Source organism: Marmota marmota, unplaced genomic scaffold, assembly GCF_001458135.2.
Source record: "Marmota marmota marmota unplaced genomic scaffold, marMar, whole genome shotgun sequence".
In the NCBI taxonomy this organism is placed as follows: Eukaryota; Metazoa; Chordata; class Mammalia; order Rodentia; family Sciuridae; genus Marmota; species Marmota marmota.
In genome coordinates this window covers 1840142-1865585 of record NW_025999999.1, presented here as the reverse complement: position 1 = coordinate 1865585, position 25444 = coordinate 1840142, and the positions used below count along the sequence as shown (strand labels likewise).

The following is a 25444-nucleotide window of genomic DNA, read 5'->3' as shown; positions in this document are numbered from 1 at the left end:
TGGGCATTGGGAAATTTCTGTGGTTCTCCCACAGAAATAGATTACCCAATGCACGTGACGTTTCCTTTTACTCTGCTAGGAAGGTTCCTCATAGTAGCTCTGGAAATGGGCGTAACCCTCTAGGAACTGAACAGCCCATCTTCAACCTTTTTTGGAGAACATTCTTTAGAAAGCCTTTGATATCTCCTGATATAAATAAAGCAGGCATGGGGCACCACTTTGCCAGAAGCTCAATCCATCTGATTCAACTTGCCTGTCCTGCCCTGGCTTTTGAAACTACTTTCTGGGCTCTGGGGTTTTCTTTGCTGTTTTCTTTCTCTTAGCTTTTATTTCTCAGCCAGCCCATTCCACTGAGGGGAACCCCTTTTCTATTGCCTGTGCGGGTTGAGGGTGGCATACACACAAATCTTCTTGGATGGTTTTTCTTTCTGTCCCCAGTCTTTGAAGTTAGAATATCCCAAAGCTCACTCCTTGAAACTTCTGTCTATACTTTCTGTCTATAGTCATTCCCTTGGTGACAAACTTTGTCTAGTCTGGTTGCATTTAAATCAAGTATCACTGAGTTTAAACATAATCTGATAACTCAAATTTATATCTTCAGTTCAGTGTTCTCCCCTGCTTTCCAGACTTGTGCATATACATCCATTGGCTCTATTTGACATCTCCATGTCATATAGGCATCTCAGATTTAACATATTCAAAATTGAGATTCTAATCTTCCCACTCACATTTGTTCTTCTATAGAACTTAGCTGAAGTCAACTCCATCCTTCCAGTTTCTTGGAGGGTTCAAAACCTTGGAGTCAAGTTCCTTCCTCTTTGTTTCCCATTCAAGCTCACTTAGGAAATTTGATTGGCTGTATCTTCAACAGACACAAAATCCAATTGCTTCTCACCACTTCCACTGCTACCACTTTGAACTAGACACCTCATTTCTCAATCTGTATTATTACAGTAGTATTTTCACTAGTCTCTGTTTCCCATGTCCCCTACTTTCTACACAGCTGCTACAGCCATCCTATTAAAACATAAATTTGATAAAGTCACTTCTCTGCTCAACATCTATAGTAGTTTTCCATTTCATTATAAATAAAAATTGAAGGCTATCTATCTACTGGCCCACAAGATGCCACACAATCTGTTTAGCCCAAACCTACCTCTCAGCTCTTGCCTCCTTACTCTTTCTACTCCAACCACTCTGGATTCCTTATTTGTTCATTAAACACCTTATTTCTCTTTAGGATTTTGAGCCTACTGGTCACTTTGCCTTAAATATTCTTCCTATAAATAGCCACATGATTTTACCTCTTTGTCTTTCCTCTACATTTCTTTCCTTGATTTATTTATTTATTTAGGAGAAACTAACCCTTATGTTTAACATATTATACATTTTACCTTTTTGTTTACTGTCTGTCTATACCTAGAATATATGCTCCACAAAGTCAAGGGGTTTTGTTTGTTTTCTACCATATCCTCAATGCCTAGAACAGTGTTTTGCACATACTCTGTTCGATAAATATATGTTGAATGAATGAATATTAGGCTCATCTCCCTTCCCCTCGCTCTTGCCCTTAAAACATGATCAAATCCACTCTTCTTTGATCCAATTAATTTCCCTCCAACACCTCACTCTTTATGCTAAGTTTTTTGTTCCTACTTAATTCCTCTTTTGTCATCTTTGATATAGCTAAGTATTTCACTAAATCTATTCTCACCAAGGAGCTCCAAATTCCAAAACCAAATCACCATACTTCTTCCACTGTAAAATATACTATTAGAGTTTTTCTTATTTTTTTGCTAAACGGAGAAAAGAGGTAAAAGGTAGGAAACACAAAACACATCCCAATTCCCAGAAACATTAAACTGAGGGACAGAGATAAAGGGCAGGAGCGGGTGTACAACACCTATTCTCAATCTCCTTCTTGCCTTTTCTGCAGCTTTGGTATAGGTCTCAAGGCACACTTTTCCCTTGGCTACCAGATGCAGAGTTTCCTTCATGGTTTTTTTTTTTTTAACCTTCCTAAATAATCTTTATAATCTCTCTCTTAAGCTCCTTCTCTTCCTACTCCTTTATTAATGCTGGTTTTTCCTAGATGCCAGTTTTCATTCTCTTTTGGTTTTATTCTCTACAGTTTCCAGGGTGACTTATCCATGCCTGTACTCTCAACCACTGACTCCATGCTCCAATTCCAACTCCCATTATCTCTTGATTTTGGTCATAGTCCTCCAAGCTCCAGAACCAAATTTCAACAAATGGTGTGGATAAATGCAATATTCATATGCAAGGGAAAAAAGATAGGCCTGAATCTCACATCATATATAAAGATTAACTCAATATGAATCCAAATCCTAAATGTGTGGATAAAACTTTATGAAGAAAACTTAGGCATAAATGACTTCATGACTTTGGATTAGGCAATGGTTTCTTACCTATGACACTAAAAATATAAGCTGCCAAGGGAGTGGGGAGAATAGGACATCATTAAAATGTTAAAAATGTAAGATTTTTGCTCTGAAAAAAACTTTTGTACATCAAGAAAATGAAAAATGAATTTTTATTCATATATTTTTTAAAATATATGATTTTTAAAAATAAATTTTTAAAAATCATATATTTGAAAAAAAGGAATATATGGAGAATCATTACAATTCAATAATCAAACTGATTAAAAATGGATAAAGGATCTGTTATGGTTTGGATTGAGGTGTTTCCCCAAAAGCTCACCTGTGAGGCAATGCAAGAAGGTTCAGAGGAACAATGATTGGGTTATAGCCTTAACCTAATCAGTGAATTAATCCCTGATGGGATTAACTGGGTGGTAACTGAAGGCAAGTCAAGTATGGCTGGAGGAAGTGGTTCATTGGGAGCATGACTATTGGGTATTTATTTTGTATCTGCAGAGTGCAGAGATTTTCTGTTCCCTGATCACCATGTAAGCTGCTTCCTTTTGCCATACTCTTCCACCTTACCAGTTACTAGATAAGTTAAGAAAAAGAGAGAGAGAGTGCGTGTGCGAGTGACAGTTCCAGTCACGGTGATTATATCCCAGAGGCTGAAGCAGGAGGATCTCAGGTCCAAGATCAGCCTCAGCAAATTAGCAAGGCCTTAAGCAGCTTAGTGATACCCTGTCTCAAAATAAAAAATATAAAGAAAGGCCTGGGGTTGTAGCTCAGTGGTAAAGCACCCCTGGGTTCAATCCCCAGTACCAAAACAAAACAAAACAGAAAGAAAAGGGAAAAAAAAGAAAGTAAATCTATTTAAAAAAACTTTTATGGTTATTTCTAAGTGTACCAAAATAAAACAATAAAAAGAAGAGATTAAACAAAAAAAAAAAATCAATCTTTTCTACAGCTTAAATTAGTACATATGAATGCTAAATTATTAATCTCTATTCGCTCACGCTTTTTTACTGGAAACTCTCTAGTAGTCTTCCCTTCTCTGCCTTTTCAGTACAATACCTAAAAAATTATTTTGATGATGAAACTCTTCAAATGTATTTTTGTTCACATGTCTCAGCAATACTATTCTGATTTAATGGCTCAGAAATTCTGGTTCCCATCTTCTAGATCCTGCTAATCAGACCCAACTCCTGGTTCTGGCCTTCTAGGGCTTGTCATGGTCATTTGGAAGGGAAAGATTTAGTAATTTTCACACACATCTATTCTATACTACCTTAAATTATGTAGTCACTCCAGGATCAGATCCCTAAGATGTCATTTGAGACTGTTACCTCACCTTCCCTTATATTTCCCGAGACACTATTGAATTACTTCTCTGTATTTACTTTACCTTCCTGACATATTCTCAAGCCTCTATTGCCCACCCTTCTCTTTTAATGAGCCACAATAAAAAAAATGTTCACATCTTTCTTCTCCTAGAACCAAAATTCTCATAGGTATCAATAAAGCATCTAAAAACGAATGCATATGTACTATAATTTCACATAGGACAAAATAATAGTTGGGAATGGATTATAACATAATTGAGAAGATTTAATTGATTGATATATATCCAATTTTAGATCTTAAAAACTTATCTACTTACAAATGTTCATAGAAGTTTTATAAAAATTTACCACATGCTTAGTTACAAAGAAACCTCAGAAATTACAAATATAAATCCCTATAGTTACAAAATACAATGAAAAATAAATAATAACAGTTTAAAAAAATAAAAATCATTTAGAACTTAAAATGTTATTATGGCTTAGAGACAACAGAATACAATATCGAACTACTTAGAAAACTATTCAACTGCATTTAAAAATGTGTTGCACCTATTCGTAATTGTTATTCTCCTTATAAAAACACTAAGAACATGCTTATAAAAACTACTGCAAATATGGCAGAAAAAGTTGAATATTTTATGTGATGAAGCATTCATATGAATTGATTTAAAAACATAAAATCCAAATAAGTAATAAACAGGCAAAGGATGCAAAGAGAATATAAAAGATGAAGCCTATTATGTAAAAACTATCAAATGCAGAGTAACCCAAGAAATACAAGCTAAAATATAAGAGTGGATAAGACTGATTTTTTTAAAACATCACCAAAGCTGTAAGGGATGCAGCAAAACAGAAACTACCTGTGGGAGCTTGAAGGGTCCATCTACCCCTTAGGAATGTAACTTGGCAAGCCTGACCAAGAACAATAGAATATATTTATAAGTTTTAAACCAACAATTCTACTAACAGGATTCTATCCTCAGAGTGCACCCCTACATAAGGAAAAAGTTCCTGCCCAAAGACATTTATTAGAAATGGAAAAAAACCTGAATGGTTCAATAACAGGGGAATTGTTAAACAAACTGCAACTATAAAAATTATACTAACAAAGACTGTGCTATAAAATGGAAAATACTGCAGATTCACTACTACTCTAAAAGCCAAGCTTTAAAAGTGTATATATAGCCTAATGATCATGGTGCCATCTCATAATTTTTCAAGGTCCTATTCAAGTAAATGTTACACAAGAGAAACAACCCAGGCATAGTAAAAAGATACTTCAAAGAAATATACCAAAAAATCATGAGGCATTGTTTTTCTTCTCTTCCCTATTCCATATTATCATGTTTTCTTTAATGGGCATGTGTTTTATTACTTACATTCTTGTGGACACAATGGAATTGTTCACATCCTTCCTATGAATCAAAAGGAAATACCTGTAGACTTTTAAATGAAATTATTACTTGAATATGGACTAAAAAAATAATTGCTTAAATCCTTTCACAAATCTTTATTCTTTCTTGTATCATATTTCAAATGCACTGCTCATGGATTTGGTTTTGAAATGTCATTAACATTTATTAGTTACTAGGTTTTAAGAACTATGTTTTATTGTCTCCTTTCAACAAGCATTTGTCTATATCAAAAATCTTTTACTTGAATGAAATTAAATTTTAGAAAAGAAAATACCTCTTTTTGGAGAGCATGTCCTCCCATTGTTCCCAGTTCTCTAAAGTCACTTTGATATTCAAGCACAGAAACTGCAATTTATATGCCTGTAAGACAACTTCTCCCCTGGTTTCTTTAACAACTTCTTTTCTTCTTACAATTGCCTCAATTTTGCAAACCTGAAGAACATTCCAGCAATCCTCTCTGCACTAACTTTCCTACCTTAGCATCTACAATTATTCCCACCTTGATTCTGTAGGAGCAGAATATGCCCCAAGCACACTACTCCCAATTTCAGAACCCCGAGACCCCAGCTCCTTAGGACTGCAACACCCACATATTCTGCTCCAGTATTTCTCAAGTGGGAGGCAGAGAAAAAGAGAAGCTTAGGGAATCTTAAGACCATGGGGAGAAGGTGGAAATATTTAGGAAATCCAACAAGTTCTTTTGGTTCAATAATAGTTTGCATACTGAAGATTCAGACTTGCTTCTAGGATATGGCAAAAATGGGAGACTTGATTTCTTGTCCCAGTGCATATATTAGCTGAGGGAACACATGAGCTAGGCTTCCCGTTAGTTGAGTTAACCAATCAGCTATGCAATCTTCCAATTGCATAGTTGATTGGTTAACTCAAAGAAGTAGCTCCGAGGGCTGGGGATGTGGCACAAGTGATAGCGTGCTCGCCTGGCATCCGTGCGGCCCGGGTTCAATCCTCAGCCCCACATACAAACAAAGATGTTGTGTCCGCCGAAAACTAAAAAATAAATATTAAAATTCTCTCTCTCTCTCTAAAAAAAAAAAAAATATATATATATATATATATGTAGCTCTGATAGGGGATGAGGGTCAGGGAGGGCTTGATCAGTTACTGCCAAAATAAACCCTAAGACTAAGGTATACAATGACCCAATAACATTGCTAGTCAAAGTGTGGCCTTCGGAGGTTAGCACTATCATCACCTGGGAGTTTGCTAGAAATGCAGAATCTCTGGTCCTAACCCAAATTCTTCTGGATCAGGTTTTACATTTTAAGATCTCCAATGATTATACATTCATGTTAAAGTTTGAGAAACACACAGTTACAATCACCAAGACAAAGCTAGTGCCTCCACTCCTCTGCACTTCCATCAAACCATCAAAATGTTTGATGATTCTTCACTATAGGGCCTGCCCTTGATTTTGGCCTCCCTCCAAAATGTTTCAAAGAATAAATTTTATGTGATTTTCCCCAGCCCTCACCTTCAGTCTACATAAGCCAAGTCCAACACATCTAAACACAGCATGTGGGATTAAACAGTACTGTCTTTGCATGCAAGTACTAGTTATGGAGGGTGGATAAGCAAACAAAAAGACAACACATGGGAGAAAACACTGAAAATGTGGTTTGGCCAAGTAAAAGCAATGCCAATCATAATCACTTGTAAAAACTGTTTCAGATGACCCTCATTAACATGCAAGAAAATCATGATTAAGGAAATCATTTAATGTGCAGCCAATTACTTTGTAAAGGTGTATTTGATTACATGACTAATAATCCCAAATTCATGGTCAAGGCTAAACATCTGGACTTCTGCCTTCAAATCTCCAGAAAAGACGTTTGCTCACAACTTGGAAAGGAGACTTTACTCTTCTTTCTAGGTTGCAGTTTTGGTAAGAGAATTCTTTAAGCATTGCTGGGAGTGGGGCAGCCTGTTGAGGGCACCAGACTCTACTCATTATTCTAGGTCCAAATGAAGTGTCCCACTCTTGAGAGGTGTTTCTGGAATTCTGTTTCTCATGGTGCAATCTTTAGGCTTCATTTATGACTTTTAGAGAGGTAAAACAGGAACCCAGGCTTTGCAGACTAACCACTTGGATCAAAATTCACACTCTACCTACTACTAGCTGTGTAACCTTGGCCAAGTGACCTGCTTACACAATCATAAGATGCAGAAACCAATACCATAGAATTGCTGTAGACAAAACATACAATATTATACTGTTGGGCACATAATAAATAATCAGTGTTAGTTTATTATTGGCACTTCACAGAGTCTGGCTTTGATTAGAATTGGATGTATATGTATCTCCCTTCCCTATTAAATCATGATCAAATTGTTTATACACCAAGCAGCTGGCATAGGGACTTACAAATGGTAAACACACAATCATATTTGTAGACTGGTTTGAAGTTATTCCAGGAAAAGGAAAGGGAGGATACTGGAAACAAACTTATTTACCCAGAGCCAATTTCTGTAGTATTTGTTTTTCTTTCATTACCAGAGTACATTGTCTCAATTAGCAAGGTTGTTATAAAGTGGGGTTGGGGAGCCACTATTTATGGAACTAGATGTTCTGTTCAGAGATAGCAGAGGTGTGCTATGAGGCATCTGAAATCCCCAGTTTAGCCTCTGGCTGAGTGGGGAGTAAGAGTTTAAGTCCAGCCAGAGCTTCACTGGCCAACTGGTGCCCTGGCATGGGGTATATTCACAAATAATATCATCTACCTAAAAGGGTCACATTTTGTTTTTCAGAATATTCACCTAGAGGGATGTCTAGGTGTAGAAGAGTTGTATGCACCAGCAGGGAAGAAGCCCTATTACAAACTCAAAGGTCCCCTTTTAAACTGGCCTCCTAACTCAAAAGTGAATATTAGCTAAAATAATAATGTAGTTTATTAGATCCTTATTGAGTGCCCATTAAAGAGCTCAAGGTGCAACTGGCTGGCAATGACTTTCTGGACTTGTATAAGAGCCTGGTGTGCACCACCCTCTGAAAAAACACTTCGCATTTTTTCTGAGACAGACATCAATTTCAAAAATCTGTCCTGAGGGCTGGTAAATGTGGCCACCAAGCTGACACAACAAGAATATCAAAGGTCAGCTGTGGACCTCATAGAGAAGTCTGGAGAATTGCCACTCCAACCACTGGCCATTGAATGTTGTGTACCAATAGGACACATGTAGACAATTCAGCATCTGTCCACTTTCTAGATGGATTCTGATACAAGGCCCTTCAGGACAGCTACATGGGCACCCTCAATAGCTGCCTCCAGTGTCTTTGTCATAACAGACCTCTCTCCTACAATCCTGCCCACAATGACAACAATCTTGCCATGAGTTTGGAGACTGAAAATAACTCACTAGACACTATGTATCCAAAGATGAATAATAAAATTATACACTGTGGAGGAGGGAATGTGATACAGAGGGCAATAACAAAAAAATAAGTATAATGAGGGGCTGCCTTAGACATAAAGAGTGAGGTATTATAGAAACAGTCAAACTGGGTAGTGATCTAGGTTCAAAGAGTTGGAGAAGGCTTAAAGGAGAGAGTAATGCTTGAGACTTGAAGGAATAATGGCAACAGCTAATATTTATTGAGCATGTACTATACATCAGGCCAATTCTAAAAACCTTGCATGGCCTCATTCAATCCTCACAACAACCCTGTAGAGGCAGACATTATTATTCTCCTCATTTTACAGATGAGTAAACTGAGGCTCACAGTAAATGGTGGAGTAAGGATTAAAACACAGGCTCCAAAATAAGAGGAAAAAGAGGTTCAGATCAAAGAAGAAAAAAGTACCTTGCAACAGTCTGAGAAGGAGGAAAGGGGCAGTTTCCTTGAGGAACTGAAAGTGGCTCAGTGAGGACTAGCTGGGGGTGGAGACAGGAGTTCAGAGATGACTGGGCTCACTCTGCAGGTTGGAAGAGAAACCAGAAGCGGGGGATTTCTGGTCTGGTGTGGACTTTTGACAGTTAGCTTCATGATTCATGTCACCTAACTCCTTGCAGCCTTAGTTTCTCCCTTTTTTAAAAGGCCATAGTAACAAATACTTGCTTCTCTACAATAAGAATGGCAATAAACACCAAATGAGAAAAAGTATGTGAATTTGATTGCAAAGTACAACTTCCTTCACAGACTTGACATTTCATCAGTATCATTTCCCCAATAGCTCTAGGGATTTTCAAAACCAGAATCTGCAGCGTCATGCACCAGAGAGTGCCTTCCCAGCAGAACAGTATGGGAAAGTGGACAAGCCCTCAGGCCCTGCCTGTCTGCCTGAGTCCACATTCGTCACTTTATAACTATGTTATCCCAAAACAAGTTAACCTCTCAGTCCCTCAACTTTGTCATCTGGAAAATGGGGATGACAATGATAGCACTTACCTTATATGGTTGATGAGAAGAACAAGCATACATAATAAGCTTAGAATAGTTTCCAGCACTGCATAAAGATTTATTAAATTTTAACAGCTATCATAATCATTAAGAAGTCCAGTGACTACTCATCCTATTCCTCTGTGTTCTTTGTGATAAAAGCATGTGAGGATATTAGAAGTTAAAGATGATGAAGCAGATTTGCGACCCTACATTCCCTCAGTGTTGCAGAAATTCTTCCTGACTCCCAAGAGCTGGCAAGCAGCTGGCTCTCCGTCCTGGCAGAAAATGCCCAAAAGAGGAAAAAGACAGAGACTGCACACCATTCGTGAAACCAGGCTGCTCTTGTAGTTTTCTGACAACTTCTAAATGTCATCAGTCAGATAAGACCTGCTACTTTAAGACAGAACTCTTACCATGTCCTCCGCCCCTCCCCACCCCTAACCACCGACATGCACACTCTCCCACACATCTCAAGACATTTTCAACCTTTTGCAAGACATACTCTGGGGTCCTGTTGTGACAGCCTCTTGCTACATTAACTTGCCTAACTTCCAGCAGAGAAGGCTTTGCTAGTTTCACAACAGGAAAATACACAGGAAATTTGAGAACAAAACAAATCTACACACAAAGCCCAGCATCTTCAAGCAAACACAGAGAGGACTGAGGCTAGATGACTCCAGACTGCAGATGAAGCAGCTGTCTCTTAACTGGCAAGAGTGCTGAAAAATGTCGTTTGCCTCTAAAACACCAGATCTGCATACAAATTGATAATTAATATTCATGAACTCTTCCAGCTTGCTCAAGAGCTACCCTTGACGACATCCAGGAGCTCTGCTTCCTAAAAAGTTTCCGAAAGTTCTTTCTTTGCCTCCTCTCAAAAGGAAGAAGGTGGGAAAGTTCAAATGGGACTTTTTACTTCTTGCTCTTTCAAGTATTTGCTTTGGTAGGGGATTTTTTTTTTCCCCTAAGGATTCAGATCAAATCAGTTTGAGCCTTACCCTTTATAGCTTCCATAAGTAGCAGCTTCTGTTTTCTTCCTCTTTCCTTGTTTTGGTTTTTTTGTGTTTTTGTGTTTTGTTTTTCCAGCCTCTGCTTGCTGTGGTCCGTCTCAGTGAGAGAGGTACTCAAGGATCAGAGATATAACAGACCCTTGGGCTTGTGGGAGGGGCTAAGTTAGCCAGCCCCGTTTCGGAAGGAACCTCAACCTCAAACTATGTCTTTTTCATAGACGAGAAAGGACAGATTGGCTGAGGAGTCCAGCAGCTCATTTACCTAAAGTTACTCGAAGGCTTCCCTGGGTTGTAACTTTTTCAATTCTTGAAGCAACGTGTCTCTATCCCTCTCTCCCTTCTTCCTTCTTTCTTTCTCTCCTTCCATGTCTCTCTCTCCCTCTCTGTTACAAAAATCTATTTTTCTCCCTTGAAAAGTCATATTGGTTGCAAACAAAAAAGCGACTTATGTATTGCAATTATGAAGCCAGATAACAAGAAACTTGTTACCTTAATACCAACTGGAAAACCTGGGAGAGGCAAGAACAGTCCTTCCTGCTCCATAAAGCTGATCATGTCTGGTCTCATGATGAACAATCCTTTTCAAGGATCACTACAGCAGAAGAGCAACGAGTCACCCAAGCAATTGCTGCCACAGCAGAAGCTGTGTTATTGGCTGGAAAGCCAGATGGGACTGCAGAGGAAGCTGCTTACTGGGAACCTCTGTGTAGCTATGATTTGATGAAAGAAAGTCACTCACCTTTTCCCAGCTTTGACTTCTTACCTCCAAAGACCTATAAATAAGCATGGATTGCTACACCCCAACTTGCCAAATGACCCAAAAGCAAATAAAAGACTGACCAAATTATTTTTAAACTGTGTATTCAAAGTTAATTTAAAATCAAGAGAAGAGCTAACCTTCTGAGAGTATAGTAAGTCCTCAAGCACCAAGGCTACTTGGCAGCTTCTCCCTCCAGGAGGCTGTTGCAACCTTACTTAGCATTTGAGGTTTGTAAGAGACCTCAGATACTTAGCCTAACCCAAGGTTAGACAGCATTATTTAGTCTTCATTATTTGCCACCATGCTTCCCAGCACAGTATAGTTTCTCCCCCAGTGTAAGCATTCAGTGAATATTTGATGAATGGTTGAATTAGTGAATGAACAGCAATGAGAAGGACTGTAAATATGGTTTCCTGATTCCTTGGTCATGCTTTTTATACACTGCCTTTTTAGCACAAGAATTTGTGTCTAAAGCTAACTATACCATGACTTTTTTATTTATTTATTTATTTTTTTGCATATAAACCATTAAGTTTCTAACCACTAAGAATTGCCTTTGAGTCTATACAGAATATAAATTCTCCATTGAACTTTTGGTCATTCTTTAAGGGCAAAGATTTTTTTTCTTTTTTCTTTTTTTTAAATATAACATCTTGTTAGCTTGCACAGTACCTGGCACATCATATGTGCTCAGTAAATTTTGAATGCTTAATAAATATGAGGCTTTCTTGACCTCACTAAATGGCACATAGTTATAGGATTTTGCATTTACAATAATAACTAATTATACTAAATAAAAAATCCAATGAATACCTTCTCCAGAGCCAGTTTAGACTATATCTAATGATAAATATTGGCTTGATAGTTGTTCTATGGTGGCAAAATTGTTTTTATGTGATATAATGAGATATTTGTAAATATCAACAACCTTTATGAGTTTATGACTACTTTTGTACTATTGTTTAGGGGAGATTTAAAAAAAAACAGCATGCCCACAAAGTAGTCTGTGCAATACAGAATGGAAACCAAATTATCAAAGGTAGAAAGAGAAAGGAATGTTCTAAGGGAAGATCCAGAGTGAATGAGGGGTCAGGCACTTACTTGAACCTGTCAATGACTACCCCACTTTGGGCACTATGGCAACAGCTCCCTATTTCAAACAAAAATTAATTTAAAAAATTAAAATTAAAAGCCTTTCCTGTCATATTCTACTTGGAAACTGTCAACTAAAGATTACTTAAAAAACTGATTCTCTTTCACTCTCCTTTTATTTTATCAGAAGAAAGAGAGAGAGAATCAAAAGTAAAGTGCTCTAGTACCTGACTTCTGTTTCAACCAGGAAAGGTAAAATCTGATTATAATAACTAGTACTTCATAAAGAAATTAAAGTTCATCTGAGTTGAATATACAGTAATAGAAATATGGTTTTAGTGCCAACTCATATTACATGAACCTTTCTGAAATAATTCAATGCTTTTTATGGTAATATACTCTATGCTACAATTTAATGATTGTCCAGTGTACACCATCATGAAACTATTACTGTTAAATATGTATTATCTCCCATTCATATGAGAGTAATTACAAAAGATATGTGGGTCTGTGTGAGTTTGTTTAAAAATCTGAGAATTTGTCTTAAAAAATAAATCTTGTTTCTGAACAAACGATTATTATAATCATCAATTTTATTGTAGAAAATAAAAACTGCACTCAAGGAAGATGAAAGGAGTTGTTAGAAAGGTTACCTAGGGGCTGGGGTTGTGGCTCAGTGGTAGAGTGCTTGCCTCACATGTGTGAAGCACTGGGTTCAATTCTCAGCACCACATATAAATAAATGAATAAAATAAAGGTCCGTCAACACTAAAAAATATGTAAAAAAAGAAAGGGTTACCTAAAGATATTTGTCTTTATTTTCACGATGAAATGGTCTTTTGTAAGTTCTTAGAATGTTAGAAATTTCATTTTTTTATACCTTCAACCTCTTTCACTATATTGATTCTTCCCCCTAGTATATAAAATAATTAAATAATTATCATTCTTAAAGTTTCAGTTTTGCAAGATGAAAATGTTCTGGAGATTGGTTGCACAAATATATAGTAAAAAAATTAATAGGGAAAATTTTGTATTATATGTATTTTACTATAATTTTTAAAATTTAAAAGAATTTTTAAAAAATCAGTAAATGCATTCCATCAGTCTATGCCTCTCTGTCCTTCACAACCTATTTAAACCATAGTCTACGGTTTGCCTTCCCTTCATTGCCTCCATTCATTTCTCATTCCATTGCATTCTATTTCCTCATTCAGCACTCTAATGAAACCACCCTTTCTAAGATCATCACTGATCTCTAACTAAAGGTTAATTTTTGTGTATTATCTTTTTTGATCTTGATTAGCAAGAATCACTGTTGTTGTTCTTTCTTTCTTGACATTTTCTCTATCCTTATTTTCCAGAAACCAACACATATCTGGTTTTCTTCTTCCAATTGTTTGTTTATAAAGATAAAAGGTTCATATGATTGCTCCTTCTCAGTGAACTGGTTTGCCTTATAAATTTTGGTATTTCTACAACTTCCCTTAGACTGCTTTTCTTACTTCACTTATTCTACCTAGATCATAATTCCTATTTATGCTTTTACATTCCTGCTCAGTCCACTCATATGAGCTCCATCCAGATCCATATTGTTTTGGAGGCATCATCATCTCTAGAATATCCTACAAGGAGTTCAAACTCAGTATCCAAATTGAACCTTTTATCTTTACTTCTGAATCTGCTCCCCTACATGAGTTAATGGCACCACCAATCTCCTAGTTACACAACCTAGCAACCTCAGGGCTCTCCTAGAACCCTTCCCTATCTCACATCATACTGTTTATCAAATCTTGTTGCTTCTGCACCTTAAAATCTTTCAAATCCATCTCCTCCTCTCCATTTCCAAGACTTCTGCCATAGTACATACTCTCCTCATCTTTGCCTGGTTTACTACAATGATCTCCTCTAATTAATATGTCCTATTATCCTCAAGTGGGGAACAGGTTTTAAGTCTTTTATTCTTTAATTAATATGACTCAGACTCTCATTCACTCTAATGCAAGGATTTTTTTCCCAGCTGGGTGCCTTTCCAATAATAAGCCCAAGAACCCTATGATCTTACTTAATCCAAATGGGTCAGTACTATAATGATAAGCCACAATCTCAGCAGCTTTTGCTGCTTCAGGGCACAAAATCAGGAGAGTTTTAGAAATCTGCCTCTCATAGTTCTCAGAATCTGTTTTCTTCTACAGATTTACCCCAATGTGAGTACAACTTTGCCCCTTAAATCTCCAAAGTCTAGCTGCAGGCTGACTTCAATCAACAAAGCAATCATGACAGTCTTTGTATTGGACAATTTTGGTTTGCCTCTCCAGATCTACTCTCCTCCCTTCTATTTGCTCTCCACACCAGAAGGCTTATCTCTGGATCATACATAGGTTTCCCATCTCCTCTGATTTCTAGTTTTCAGCCAGTGGGGAGTTTGGCAGGAGATGGAGAGTAGGGGACAAGAAGGCTAGGTTCTTTACTCTTATTAGATCACCTTGAATTGGCTAAGCCCCTCCATGGAAGACATCTGCCACTCTCAAAGCCCCTGACTTTATTTAATCCTTTCCCTCAAGATCTGGTAATTGTTCCTCCTCTTGTCCTTTAAGCCTAGTGATGGCAATATCTAAGCTGCTACTAGCAACGTCCCCACTCCATTTCTACATGTTTCATGGTTCCCCTACACAATGGAATATGGTTCCCCTATCTTTTTAAATAGTCCTTTTGTTCAAAATTCTGCTTGACCTATCTTATTTTGAAGATATCTCCTGTTTCCTGTTGGTCCCTAACTGATTCAGTCTATAAAACATTTCAGGCCTATAAAATTCCATCCATGCTAAATAGCATCCCCCAAGTGATTGTACCAATAGTCAAGCTATAACTTTCCTAATGGCCGATCAATCAGTAAAATAAAAATAATACTTAAAACTAAAATTTAAAAAGAACAGATTTTTAACACATACTCATTTATCATCAGATTAACCAAATGAGTTAGGTACTATTATTATCTTCACTTTACAGATGGGGAAACATAACTCAGAAAGATTAAGTAGCTTGGCCAAATTCACACAGCTAATAAGTAGTAGGCAGGTATTCAAACCCAAGTTAGTCTGACTTCAGTACACTTGTGTTTATCCACAACACTACATGCTTCAGACTTGTTTCCTAGTTACCTTTCAGTAGTATCAATAGGTTTAGGTTGTCAATCTTATTTCCTTTAAACTATTTTCCACACAACTACCCAGATGATCCTTTTTTTAAATTTGTTCTAATTAGTTATATATGACATTAGAATGCATTTTGATACATCATACATAAATGGAGTATAACTTTTCATTTTTCTAGTTGTATACACCCAGGTGATATTTCTAACAATGTCATTCCCAGACTTTTTAAAAATCCTACTCTCCTTGTCATGTATTTAAAAAATTCAAATTCTTACCATGGAACATGTAAGGAGTCTCTCTACTCTCTTGAACCATTTCCAAACACAGGCTTCTGTACTCCAAAAACTACAATTCTAGAACCTATTATCTTTTCAGAACTCTGCATGTATATAAGCTACGGTTCCCTCTGCTCAGAATTCACTCTTCTTGCCTACCTGGTCACTTCAACTATACAGATACAGATTAAACTGCGTAGTTCTCTGTGAATATTTGCCCACCCCCACATGCACACAAACACTGCACTGACCCACAGAGAGATGCCACTTGTATTGTCATGATGTTTTATAAATTCATTTATCTTAGGCCATAAACCTTGGAGTTGATTTGACTCCTTTTTTCTCACAACCCAAGTCTAATCCTTTAGCAAATTCTGTTGTTTCTACCTTCAAAATATATCCAGAACCTGACCTCTTCTCATTACCTCTACTGCTACCATATTGATTCAAGCCTCATCATCTAATTGCTTTTTACTGGTCTTTCACATTCTGCTCTTAACACCTCAGTCTATTCTTGATTCAGCATCCATAATGATTCAGATAAAACAAAATAAAACAAAAGATTATGCTACTCCTTTGCTTGAAACTCTCCAATGGCTACAACTCACTATAAGAAAATTCAAAATCCTACTAGGCCCTATCTGACTTTCCCTCCTATTGCTCCAGCTTTGGACCCTTTGTACCTGCTATTCCTTCTGCCTGGAATACTGTTTTCTCAAATATCCACATGGCTCATTCCCTCATCCCCTATAGGTTTTTACTGATTAATTACTATCTACTCTAGCACCAAGATTGTGATTTCTCGCTACTGTTTTCCACTAAAATGAACCAGGGCTCTTTGGGAAAATGACTGATTCCAAATCTGAAGCAGGAAATATATAAGATGAGATTGAAATATTTTGTTATACAAGACACAAAGGGACACTATTTAAAACAACTAGGGTCATACATATCAAAAAGACTCAAGAACCAACCTCAAGTGATCCCCACTAGGCAAAGTAGTAAATACATAAGCCAAAATTAAAATAATAAGCAATGATTTGGAATACATCAGATACCTTGATACCCACATGTTAATATAATACTATGTAGAAATCACTGTTCACCTTTGCAACTAATTCTTTATTCTCAAAACAAGTAAATATGAGGCGAGGAAATACCAACATTCCACCTGCCTTGGCTGCCCCAACTGTACTGCAAGAACTAAATGGTTCACTTTAAAGTATTCCAGATAATGAAAGAATAAAATTAGTAAATTTGAGGATTGTCATTTTGCAAACACCTAATAAAGTACTAAATTTAAGTAATAATCACCAATGACTGTTCATATCACAAAGGAGGTCCAAATATTTATTATGTGCTTTCTGATGGAAGCATACACATACCCTCTGAAGTTGTTTTGAAAAAAAAAACAAAAAACAGAAAGAAAGTTTCTAAACCTAACTACCATTTTGTAGGAAATAATACAGGGCAGAGATGAATATGTTAAAAGACAGTATAGAAACACAATCAGTAAATCTCAACTGTAGAAGACACATCAACTTAATTTACTGAGCAAATAAACTATAGGGAAGAAAACTGAGAATGAGGAACCTATAGTTAAAAAGAGATTCAAGAAGATACCAACTAAATTCAATATCCCAACCTTGAAATTTGGATTCAAACCAGCTTAAAAGAAATTTGAAGAAAATCAAAGAAATTTAAATGCTGACAAGATATTTTATAAAATCAAAAACTTCATTTTTAAGGTGTGATAATGTTATTAGGGCTATAATTTTTTTAAAAGCCCTATCTTTTGGAGATATGTATATACTGAAACATATACAGATGAAATCTGAATTAGCTTTACAAAAGGAGAAGTGGGTGAGATATAGATTTAACCAGATTATGGATAAATTAATAACTGCTGAATTTGGGTGATAAGTACATGGGAGTTTGTTTTACTATTCTAATTTACATGTTTGAATTTTTCTTCAGTAAAAGGTTAAAAAATAATTTTAGAGAAAAAGTAGGAGATGATTTGATGATATGGCCTTTATAGGGGAATAATTACAGGAATTTTAGAAATTCAATTATTTACTGAGTAGCCATATGCAAAACTGATTTAGGATTGATGAATGGTACGTTTCAGTTTAAAAAAAAAAACTGTAATCTGATCATCACAAAATAAGCTAATATTTCATTTTAGAACCAAACAGATGAAGGAGATAATTTGTGAGAAAAATGAAAGTAATTGAGCAACAAACTGATCAAAGCTAGGAAATCCTTGCATTAGTATAAGCAAGAAATTATATTCACTGTGCATGCAGTTTGTCTGTAGTGTAATAACCAAGCAAGAACATTAAAATTTCCTTAGATCTCTTTGTGAAACCTAACATCAGGTGTAGGAGTCAGGAAGGATCATATACTGTGTCCAATGTTTAATATGGCACAGCATGACTTGACAGTTTAAGGAACATTCCATATACCCAATGGTGAACAAGCAGGGACCACACAGACTGAGTAGTGATGACAAGTCTTTCTATCACTGGGGGCCAAGGGAGAGAGTGTGAGAAATAAAGAGTCTGGTAGTCCATTTTCAAAATATAGTATTCGGCCTTAATTGGGTCTAATTACAGTAGTCCTTCCCCAATTCTAAAATCAGCCAATCCCATAGATTATAACCCGAGCTCCTCCAAACAGAGTGAAGGGCATCCCCGCCTTGAGTTAGACAAATAAGCAGGCGGACTGCCTGCCCAGGCATGCTTGCTAGCCAAATTCTGGTAGAAGTAAAGATTTTGCCCACCCACTTTCTAGCATGTGTTTGATTTCTTGAAGCATCTCATTATTTCTAACAAGAGGGCATTTGGTTAGATGAAGTGGCGCAGACAGGCACTCTAGCCACCACATTTTTTCGACTTCTTAATTAAAACAAAAGTCTAACTAGGTGCCTGGCCCCAGGCCTATTATCCCAGCTAGGGAGGCTGAGATAGAAGGATTGAGTTGCAGGCCAGCCTGAAAAACAGGACGTCCTGAGAACCCACTTCAAAAGTAAATAAATACATAAGCCTATTGTTGAAACTCATGAAAGGATGTAGATAAAAATGTTTTCATGTTATCACAAATGCCAAAGTAACTGATAACTACTGTACAAAATGACATGCTTTGCCAATTCCCCAAATTCATCCATTCAGCTTTTATGACCTGAATAAACAAATGTTCTTCATAATATTTGACACACATTAAAATGTTATGTCCTGTTGATATTTTTTAAACAGCATGATCAGTTTCAAGGTTAAAAGAATTTAAAGGTAGGTTTTTAAATCTCAGTACTTCTAGAATCTTGAGAAATGTTATATGTAATATGACAATTAACCAATCTAACTTCAGGAATTCATAATTGTTTCCCACCAGCAATAGACCCAACCTCTATCTTCTTATACTTCCTATATACCATTTGGTATAGGTATATGAATACTCAACAAAACAAATTTGCCAACATACTTTGAAAAATTGTATCCAATTTTGACACTAAAGGGACACTGTGTTTTGATAGTATGTCAACACTAAATACACATTATTCCAAAGAGAAGCACTGATTAAATTAATTCAATTTAATCTCTACTTCTTTATCATCCCTAACCTATTCCCTCACTCTGCCTGCCTGCTGACAGGTATTCAGAGATGATAAGGACTGATGTAGGGGGTAGGAAATAGGGATGAGGTGGATATAAAACTGCTCTTGAGGGTATTTAGAATGCACATTGGTTCAGAAAATGCCTGTCCTTTCCTTGGACAGTAAAAAGAGAAGCACTCTCTCTTATGGTAGAGCCATAGTTCTCAGCCTGGCTGTGCATTATAATCACTGGAAATACTTACCCCAAAAATGCAAATGTCCATTCCCATCCTCTGAGACTGGTATTACATTCAATTGGGGGTAGTAGTCACCCAGCTTTTCTTTTCTTTTTCTTTTTTTTAAGGGCCAAGATAGTTTTAATGCAGTGCCAGGGCTTTAGAGTTAGGGAGATTTGGATTCAAGTCATTACTATGATTTTACACAAGCTAGTAAGTCCTTCTGAACCTCAAGTTCTTTAGCTGTAAAGATTTTTTAAAATTTACCTCACAGAGCCACTGCGTGTGGGGAGATAATAAATATGTAAGAACTCCCAACAGAGGCCCTGACACACAGCTGGCACACAGCAAGTGTGAGCTCCCTTGCTCTTCACTTATGTACTAGATCTAGACCTATATTCAGAGTAAAGAAAACTCCATACTTTGTTTTTGTGTCTCTTGCTTTTCCCTCCCTCTGTTCCAAAGAAAGTATTTTTACCTGTGAAAGTATAATCAATTTATAAAAGCTCCAAATATTTTTAAAATATTTTGAAAAACTATTAAGTAGACACAGTAAACATATCAACAGTGACCAGAGATTCATGAGGGTAGGAGAGGATTAAATAGATATTTTTTTCTTTTTTCTTTCTTTCTTTCCTTTTTTTTTTTTTTTTTTTTTTGTTGTTGTTGTTAATACTGCAGATTGAACCCATGGCCTCACACATAACAAGATTTTTTTTTTTAAAGTAACAAAACTATTTGGTATAATACTGTAATGATGGATACATGATTATATTCATTTGTTAAAACCCACAGAACTTCACAGCATAATGAATGACCGTTAATGTATACAAAGTTTTTAAAAAAATTAGTCAAGAGGTAAAGAGATTCCAAAATGAAATGTACATTGTGACAAAAGAATCTAATTGTGTTACACATGTATGAAACAACCTCACTCAAGTGTTAGGGAAAGGCACTGACTTAAGTCACTCTGGAGGTGAGTGCAGTCTGTAAGATGAAAGACTAATTAAAGCACATTGCTCAACTTGGTAAAGTTATTTATCAAGGTTCATGATTCTGAAATCACTATACATGTATACTGGTGTCAAACAATTAATGGAGGACAAACAGTAGGAGTCAGGTTTCTCACTGTTGGAATAGAAGGTTACAGACAAGTAAGGGGAAGTGGCTAGAATGATCCAAATAATTCATGTGGTAATGAATTAGAGTAAAAAAAATCTGTATGAATTCATATTCAGCTTAATATAGATACATATGGATAAGCATACATATGAGTACATAAAAATTTTACAGTACAAATATATTTCTTTGATCTGTCAGCTCAAAGTATCTAAAAGCAAAGATACCTTGGTAGCAATAAAGATATCCCAAATCTTCCTTTCTAAAAATCATTCTCCAACAAAAGGAAATAGCTGGTAAATGTACAAGAAGAGGGGTTATCTTGTAGTTCCAGGAAGTGATTAAAAAAAAAAAAACTTACAAAGATGTGTTAGGGTTGTGGCTCAGCAATAGAGCACTCATATAGCATGTGCGAGGCCCTGGATTCAATTCTCAACACCACATAAAAATAAATAAAATAAAGGTATTGTGTTCAACTACTTCTAAAAAATAAATATTTAAAAAGTAAAACAAAACAAACAACAACAATAAAAAAGATGGTATATGTCAAAGTGATACAGAAACCAACTGTAAAACCTTCCAATAGCCAAAAATGGAACAATTTGAGCAACAAAATAAAGTAGTATTCAATCATAACCCAGAGTATAAAAAAATCTATGAATCTATACAGATATAGACTACTAATTTATTAAATAGGCTAATTATTAAATAAATAAATACATGGAAGATAATAAATTCTTGTACAGAAGAATTCTAAATAATTTGTGTACATACTCTACCCTCTAGGAGATGAAGCACAACTCCCCACTCCTTAAGTGCAGCCTGCATGTCCTAACTTCCTTCCTGAGAAGTACAATATAGAAAGGGAATAAGAAAGAGTGACTTTATAGTGGAAAAACCTGACAAATACTACCTCAACAAGGTGACCAAGATCAAATCAACATCAGCGTGATAAATCACATTGATAATGCATACCTGTGGTATAATGTAATAAAAATGACACTTTACCTCTGAGGTCTTTCTCCAAAAAAATACATCATACTTGGTTTAATCATGAGAAAGATAGGTTCAGAGCCAGCCTCAGCAACTTAGCAAGGCTCTAAACTTAGCAATACCCTGTTGCAAAATAAATTATAAAAAGGGCTGGAGATGTGGATCAATGGCTAAGAGCCTCTCAGTTCAATATCTGTTGAGGAGGGGAGGGGAGAGAGATAGATCAGATAAATCTCAATTGAGGGACATTCTATAAAATATTCTGACTGATATTTCTCAACATTATCCAGGTCATCAAAAATAAAGTCTGAGAAATTTCCATAGCCAAAAGGAGCCTCAGGATATTATGAGGATTAAATGTAATGTGGTATGTTGGAAAAGAAAAGGACATGAGGTTAAAAGTAAGGAAATCTCAAGAAAGTATGGACTGTAGTTAATAAAGATGTATCAATATTGGTCTATTGATTTTACCAAATATATTAATTTAAGATATTAACAATAGGAGGAATGGGAATAAAGTATGTGAGAACTTTCTATACAACTGTCACAATGATAAGTAACAAACAAAGGTGAGCATGAGAACATGAGGTTAAGGGGATAATTCTATAAACTAGATCCACTGTGTTGACCCCATATGCTTTTTTATAAAAGGCAATATACGTGCAACCCCGCCTGGCTTAAATCAATTGGATATGTTACATTCCTCAGCAAACAATCTATTATCTGCAGGAGAAATACAGGTCCAAAAGCCTGATAAGAAGAATAAAAGTTATCCTGAAGTAGGGGACTTTCGTGACCCTTACACTGACTAGTTTTCAGAACTCTGGGAGATAAGGATAACTCCCCCAGCCATTAAATGTTCCAGTTAGAACTGGTCAGTGTAGCCAAAGTAACCCAGAGTTGCCTTGGGTCTTTACCATATGCAGTGGGGACGTGAAAGTCTGAAGCAATCCTGCTATCAGTCAAAAGTCAAGAGGTGGACCTGGGCAGGACTCTGGAAACTTCCCTGGGATCCCCCATAAAACTGGAGGACAGGAGAGGTACACTGTCTCCTCTCTGAGACGATCCTCTCTTTCCCTTGAAAAAAAGCCATGCCTGCGACTTCAGAGTGACATGTCTGCAATCTTTCTGGCAGTGATATGAGGACTGTCTTGGCTGCCATGGCAGTCCCTTGCTCTGGAACAACAACGTTTCTATAAACTGGAAACTATTCTAACATGAAATGTTTATTTTTAAAAATACATTAAATTTAACTTTGTATAGATGTTTAAATGTGGCTGTTGTATTGAAACCCTTTGTTGAAATACATCTTCGTTAAACTGCTAAATAGACATATTTCTTGTTTAAACAGAATTCACTGTAACCATATTCAGCAAAGCAAAGTTAACTTGGGCTGTGTGCCAACACACCCAAATAGCCTTGTTATACTCTGTATGATAGTAGCATTCAAATCTTTTCACCATGACATGCAATATTCCCACTGGTCAAGAAAAAAAGAAAAAACAAGTCTCTAAGTTGATTCTCTACTGACTCAAAAAGTTTCCAAATGAGTAGCACTATGGAGAAGTTAGAAATTGTGGGGCCAGGGGAGGGCAGGAAGGACTACAGACTGTTGGTTCCAACACTTGAAAAAAAATAACAAAAGGAAGGAAAAGGCCTAGGCTTCTATAGACAGGGCCACCCTTATAAGGGAACATTGCCAGAGATTTTAAAGTAGTTCTGAGAAGGAGAAAAACCCACTAAGCAAAGTTTGCCACACTAGCTGACCCTAATTGTCTCTGGGATTGTCCTTTTAAAGTAATCAAGATTCTGAAGGGCATAGAGAGCTGTCTGCTATTTCTGAACAGTGCTGGTCCTAGGAAGTAGTGGAAATTTTTGAAGAATACATGGTCCCTAGAGTCTTATGCCAATGACCTTAACAGCATGGTTCACACACCCAGATTTTGAAGACAATAGCAGCCCACAATCCCAGGCCAGTCTGTAGCAGGAAACTTGTATGTTACAGTTAATGTCTCTACCTTTTCAGCAAAGGTGACAAACCATAGAGTGACAAACCATTGAAACAATGCCCTCTGTTCTTCTGTATATTAGGCCCTTTGTGCACTGGTTACCAGTAAAGCCTGAAGAAACAGGGGAGCAGGAAAAGATAATATAATTTTCTGGTTCTTAAGATTTAGCCTACAGACTTTCAGACCTCTTATTACCTAGCTTACATGGTTCTCTCAATTTATCCTTCAAGGTCTGGTTCAAATCTTAAATCTTTTAAAATGTACTAACTAAACCTCCCTCCTTCAAATTCTAAAAGCATATTTAGCTACTCTCAAGTATCAAGCAATTTGGCACTCAACTAATGCCTTGCATTGCTCACTCCTCATAAGAAATATGTGACATTTATACAATCCAGAGAGTAACTTAAAATTCTTGAATTAGAGTGTAAATTCTTTTTCTCTCCTCCTCACCCATGCCCTCTCATATCCCATAGCACCTATCTCGGTGTTTTACATATGTACCTGTTAAATACATATGTACTTAATAAATACCTGATCTTTATTGGCTAGTATAGTTACTCATTTGGCTGGCCAAAGGTTTTCAAAAAGGAAATCTGGGGAAGGGAAAATTGATTGTTTTTAAATGCACCAGCACTAGGAAAAAAAGCATTTCCTGGTTCTTATTCATTCAAAACAGAATAGAAGAAGGTGGAGATTTAAAATCATGAAGGAAACAAAATAAGAAACTTCATTAGAGTGAGGATAAAGCTGCCATTCTTATTGCTCACTATTGTTTCAAGTCTCTGCAGAAGGTAGGAGCAGGAAGATTTAAAAGAGTAGGAAGGAAAAAGTTTTGCCCTTTTCCTTAATGTAAGTCTACTATATTTTAATAGGCTTTGAGCTGTTATCTCTTTGCTTCACATCAGGAACACTGCCACACCTCATTACCACACCATCTTGAGGAAACAGATATTGCCCCCTTGAACTTTGGTAAGCATCATCACAGATACAACAGCTTAGGAAAGAAAGTTTTTGCGTAGACTCTGCTCCCAGTAAGGTCAAAGGAAATGAGTTTCTAAAAAGCTCTATGAAATAATAAGCCATTTTCCATATACATAATTTTCATGGTTCATAGTGACACATAGTGTGCTTCTCTGAATATTACTGTCAGGAACTCCATTTAAAACCTAAAATATTTGATAATGTTCTAAAACAGAGAAAGAGAAGACTTAAGTGCTCAAGTAATAGGAAATAAATTCAGTATTTAGATAGCCTTACGAGGCTAGTATTTTTATATTCCCAAACTTACTAAAGATTTCTCTGAATCACAATACCTAAAACTATAATCAACTTATATTAGGATTTAAGTTTTTTGATGGAAAAATATACTTAAATAACTTAATTTGCACAGAATATTTATGTGAGTCTCTGATGTTATATGCCTGTCACTTCAAATATGAAAACTCAGGATTAATTTGGGTGTTGGCATCATACTGCAATCATACTGGTAAATGATTTAATTTCACCATTATATTTAGGATGACACTAAAAGAACCTCTATCAAAATAAATTCTTCCACCATTTGCCTATTGTATCTTAAATTTTTTAAAACTATACACAAATTATTTTACTTCACAATTAATTATAAATAGCCATGATAAACATAACACCAACAGATACCAT

The 25444-nt window shown here is 36.3% G+C and overlaps 1 protein-coding gene across 2 annotated transcripts in view; it reads right to left on the bottom strand.

Annotated features, from left to right (window-relative positions):
• The window catches only part of LOC107149929 (ectonucleoside triphosphate diphosphohydrolase 1-like), a 107449-nt gene that overhangs the window by 69239 nt on the left and 12766 nt on the right, over positions 1-25444 (bottom strand). The window contains exon 1 of one of the 2 annotated variants that reach the window (XM_048807051.1): positions 10540-10957. The exons of the other annotated variant lie outside the window; for it this stretch is intronic. Within the exon in view, the coding sequence (XP_048663008.1) occupies positions 10540-10555 (16 nt within the window). The 5' untranslated portion in view covers positions 10556-10957. Of the gene's footprint in view, positions 1-10539; positions 10958-25444 lie in introns of those variants that run through there. 2 annotated transcript variants of the gene reach the window in all.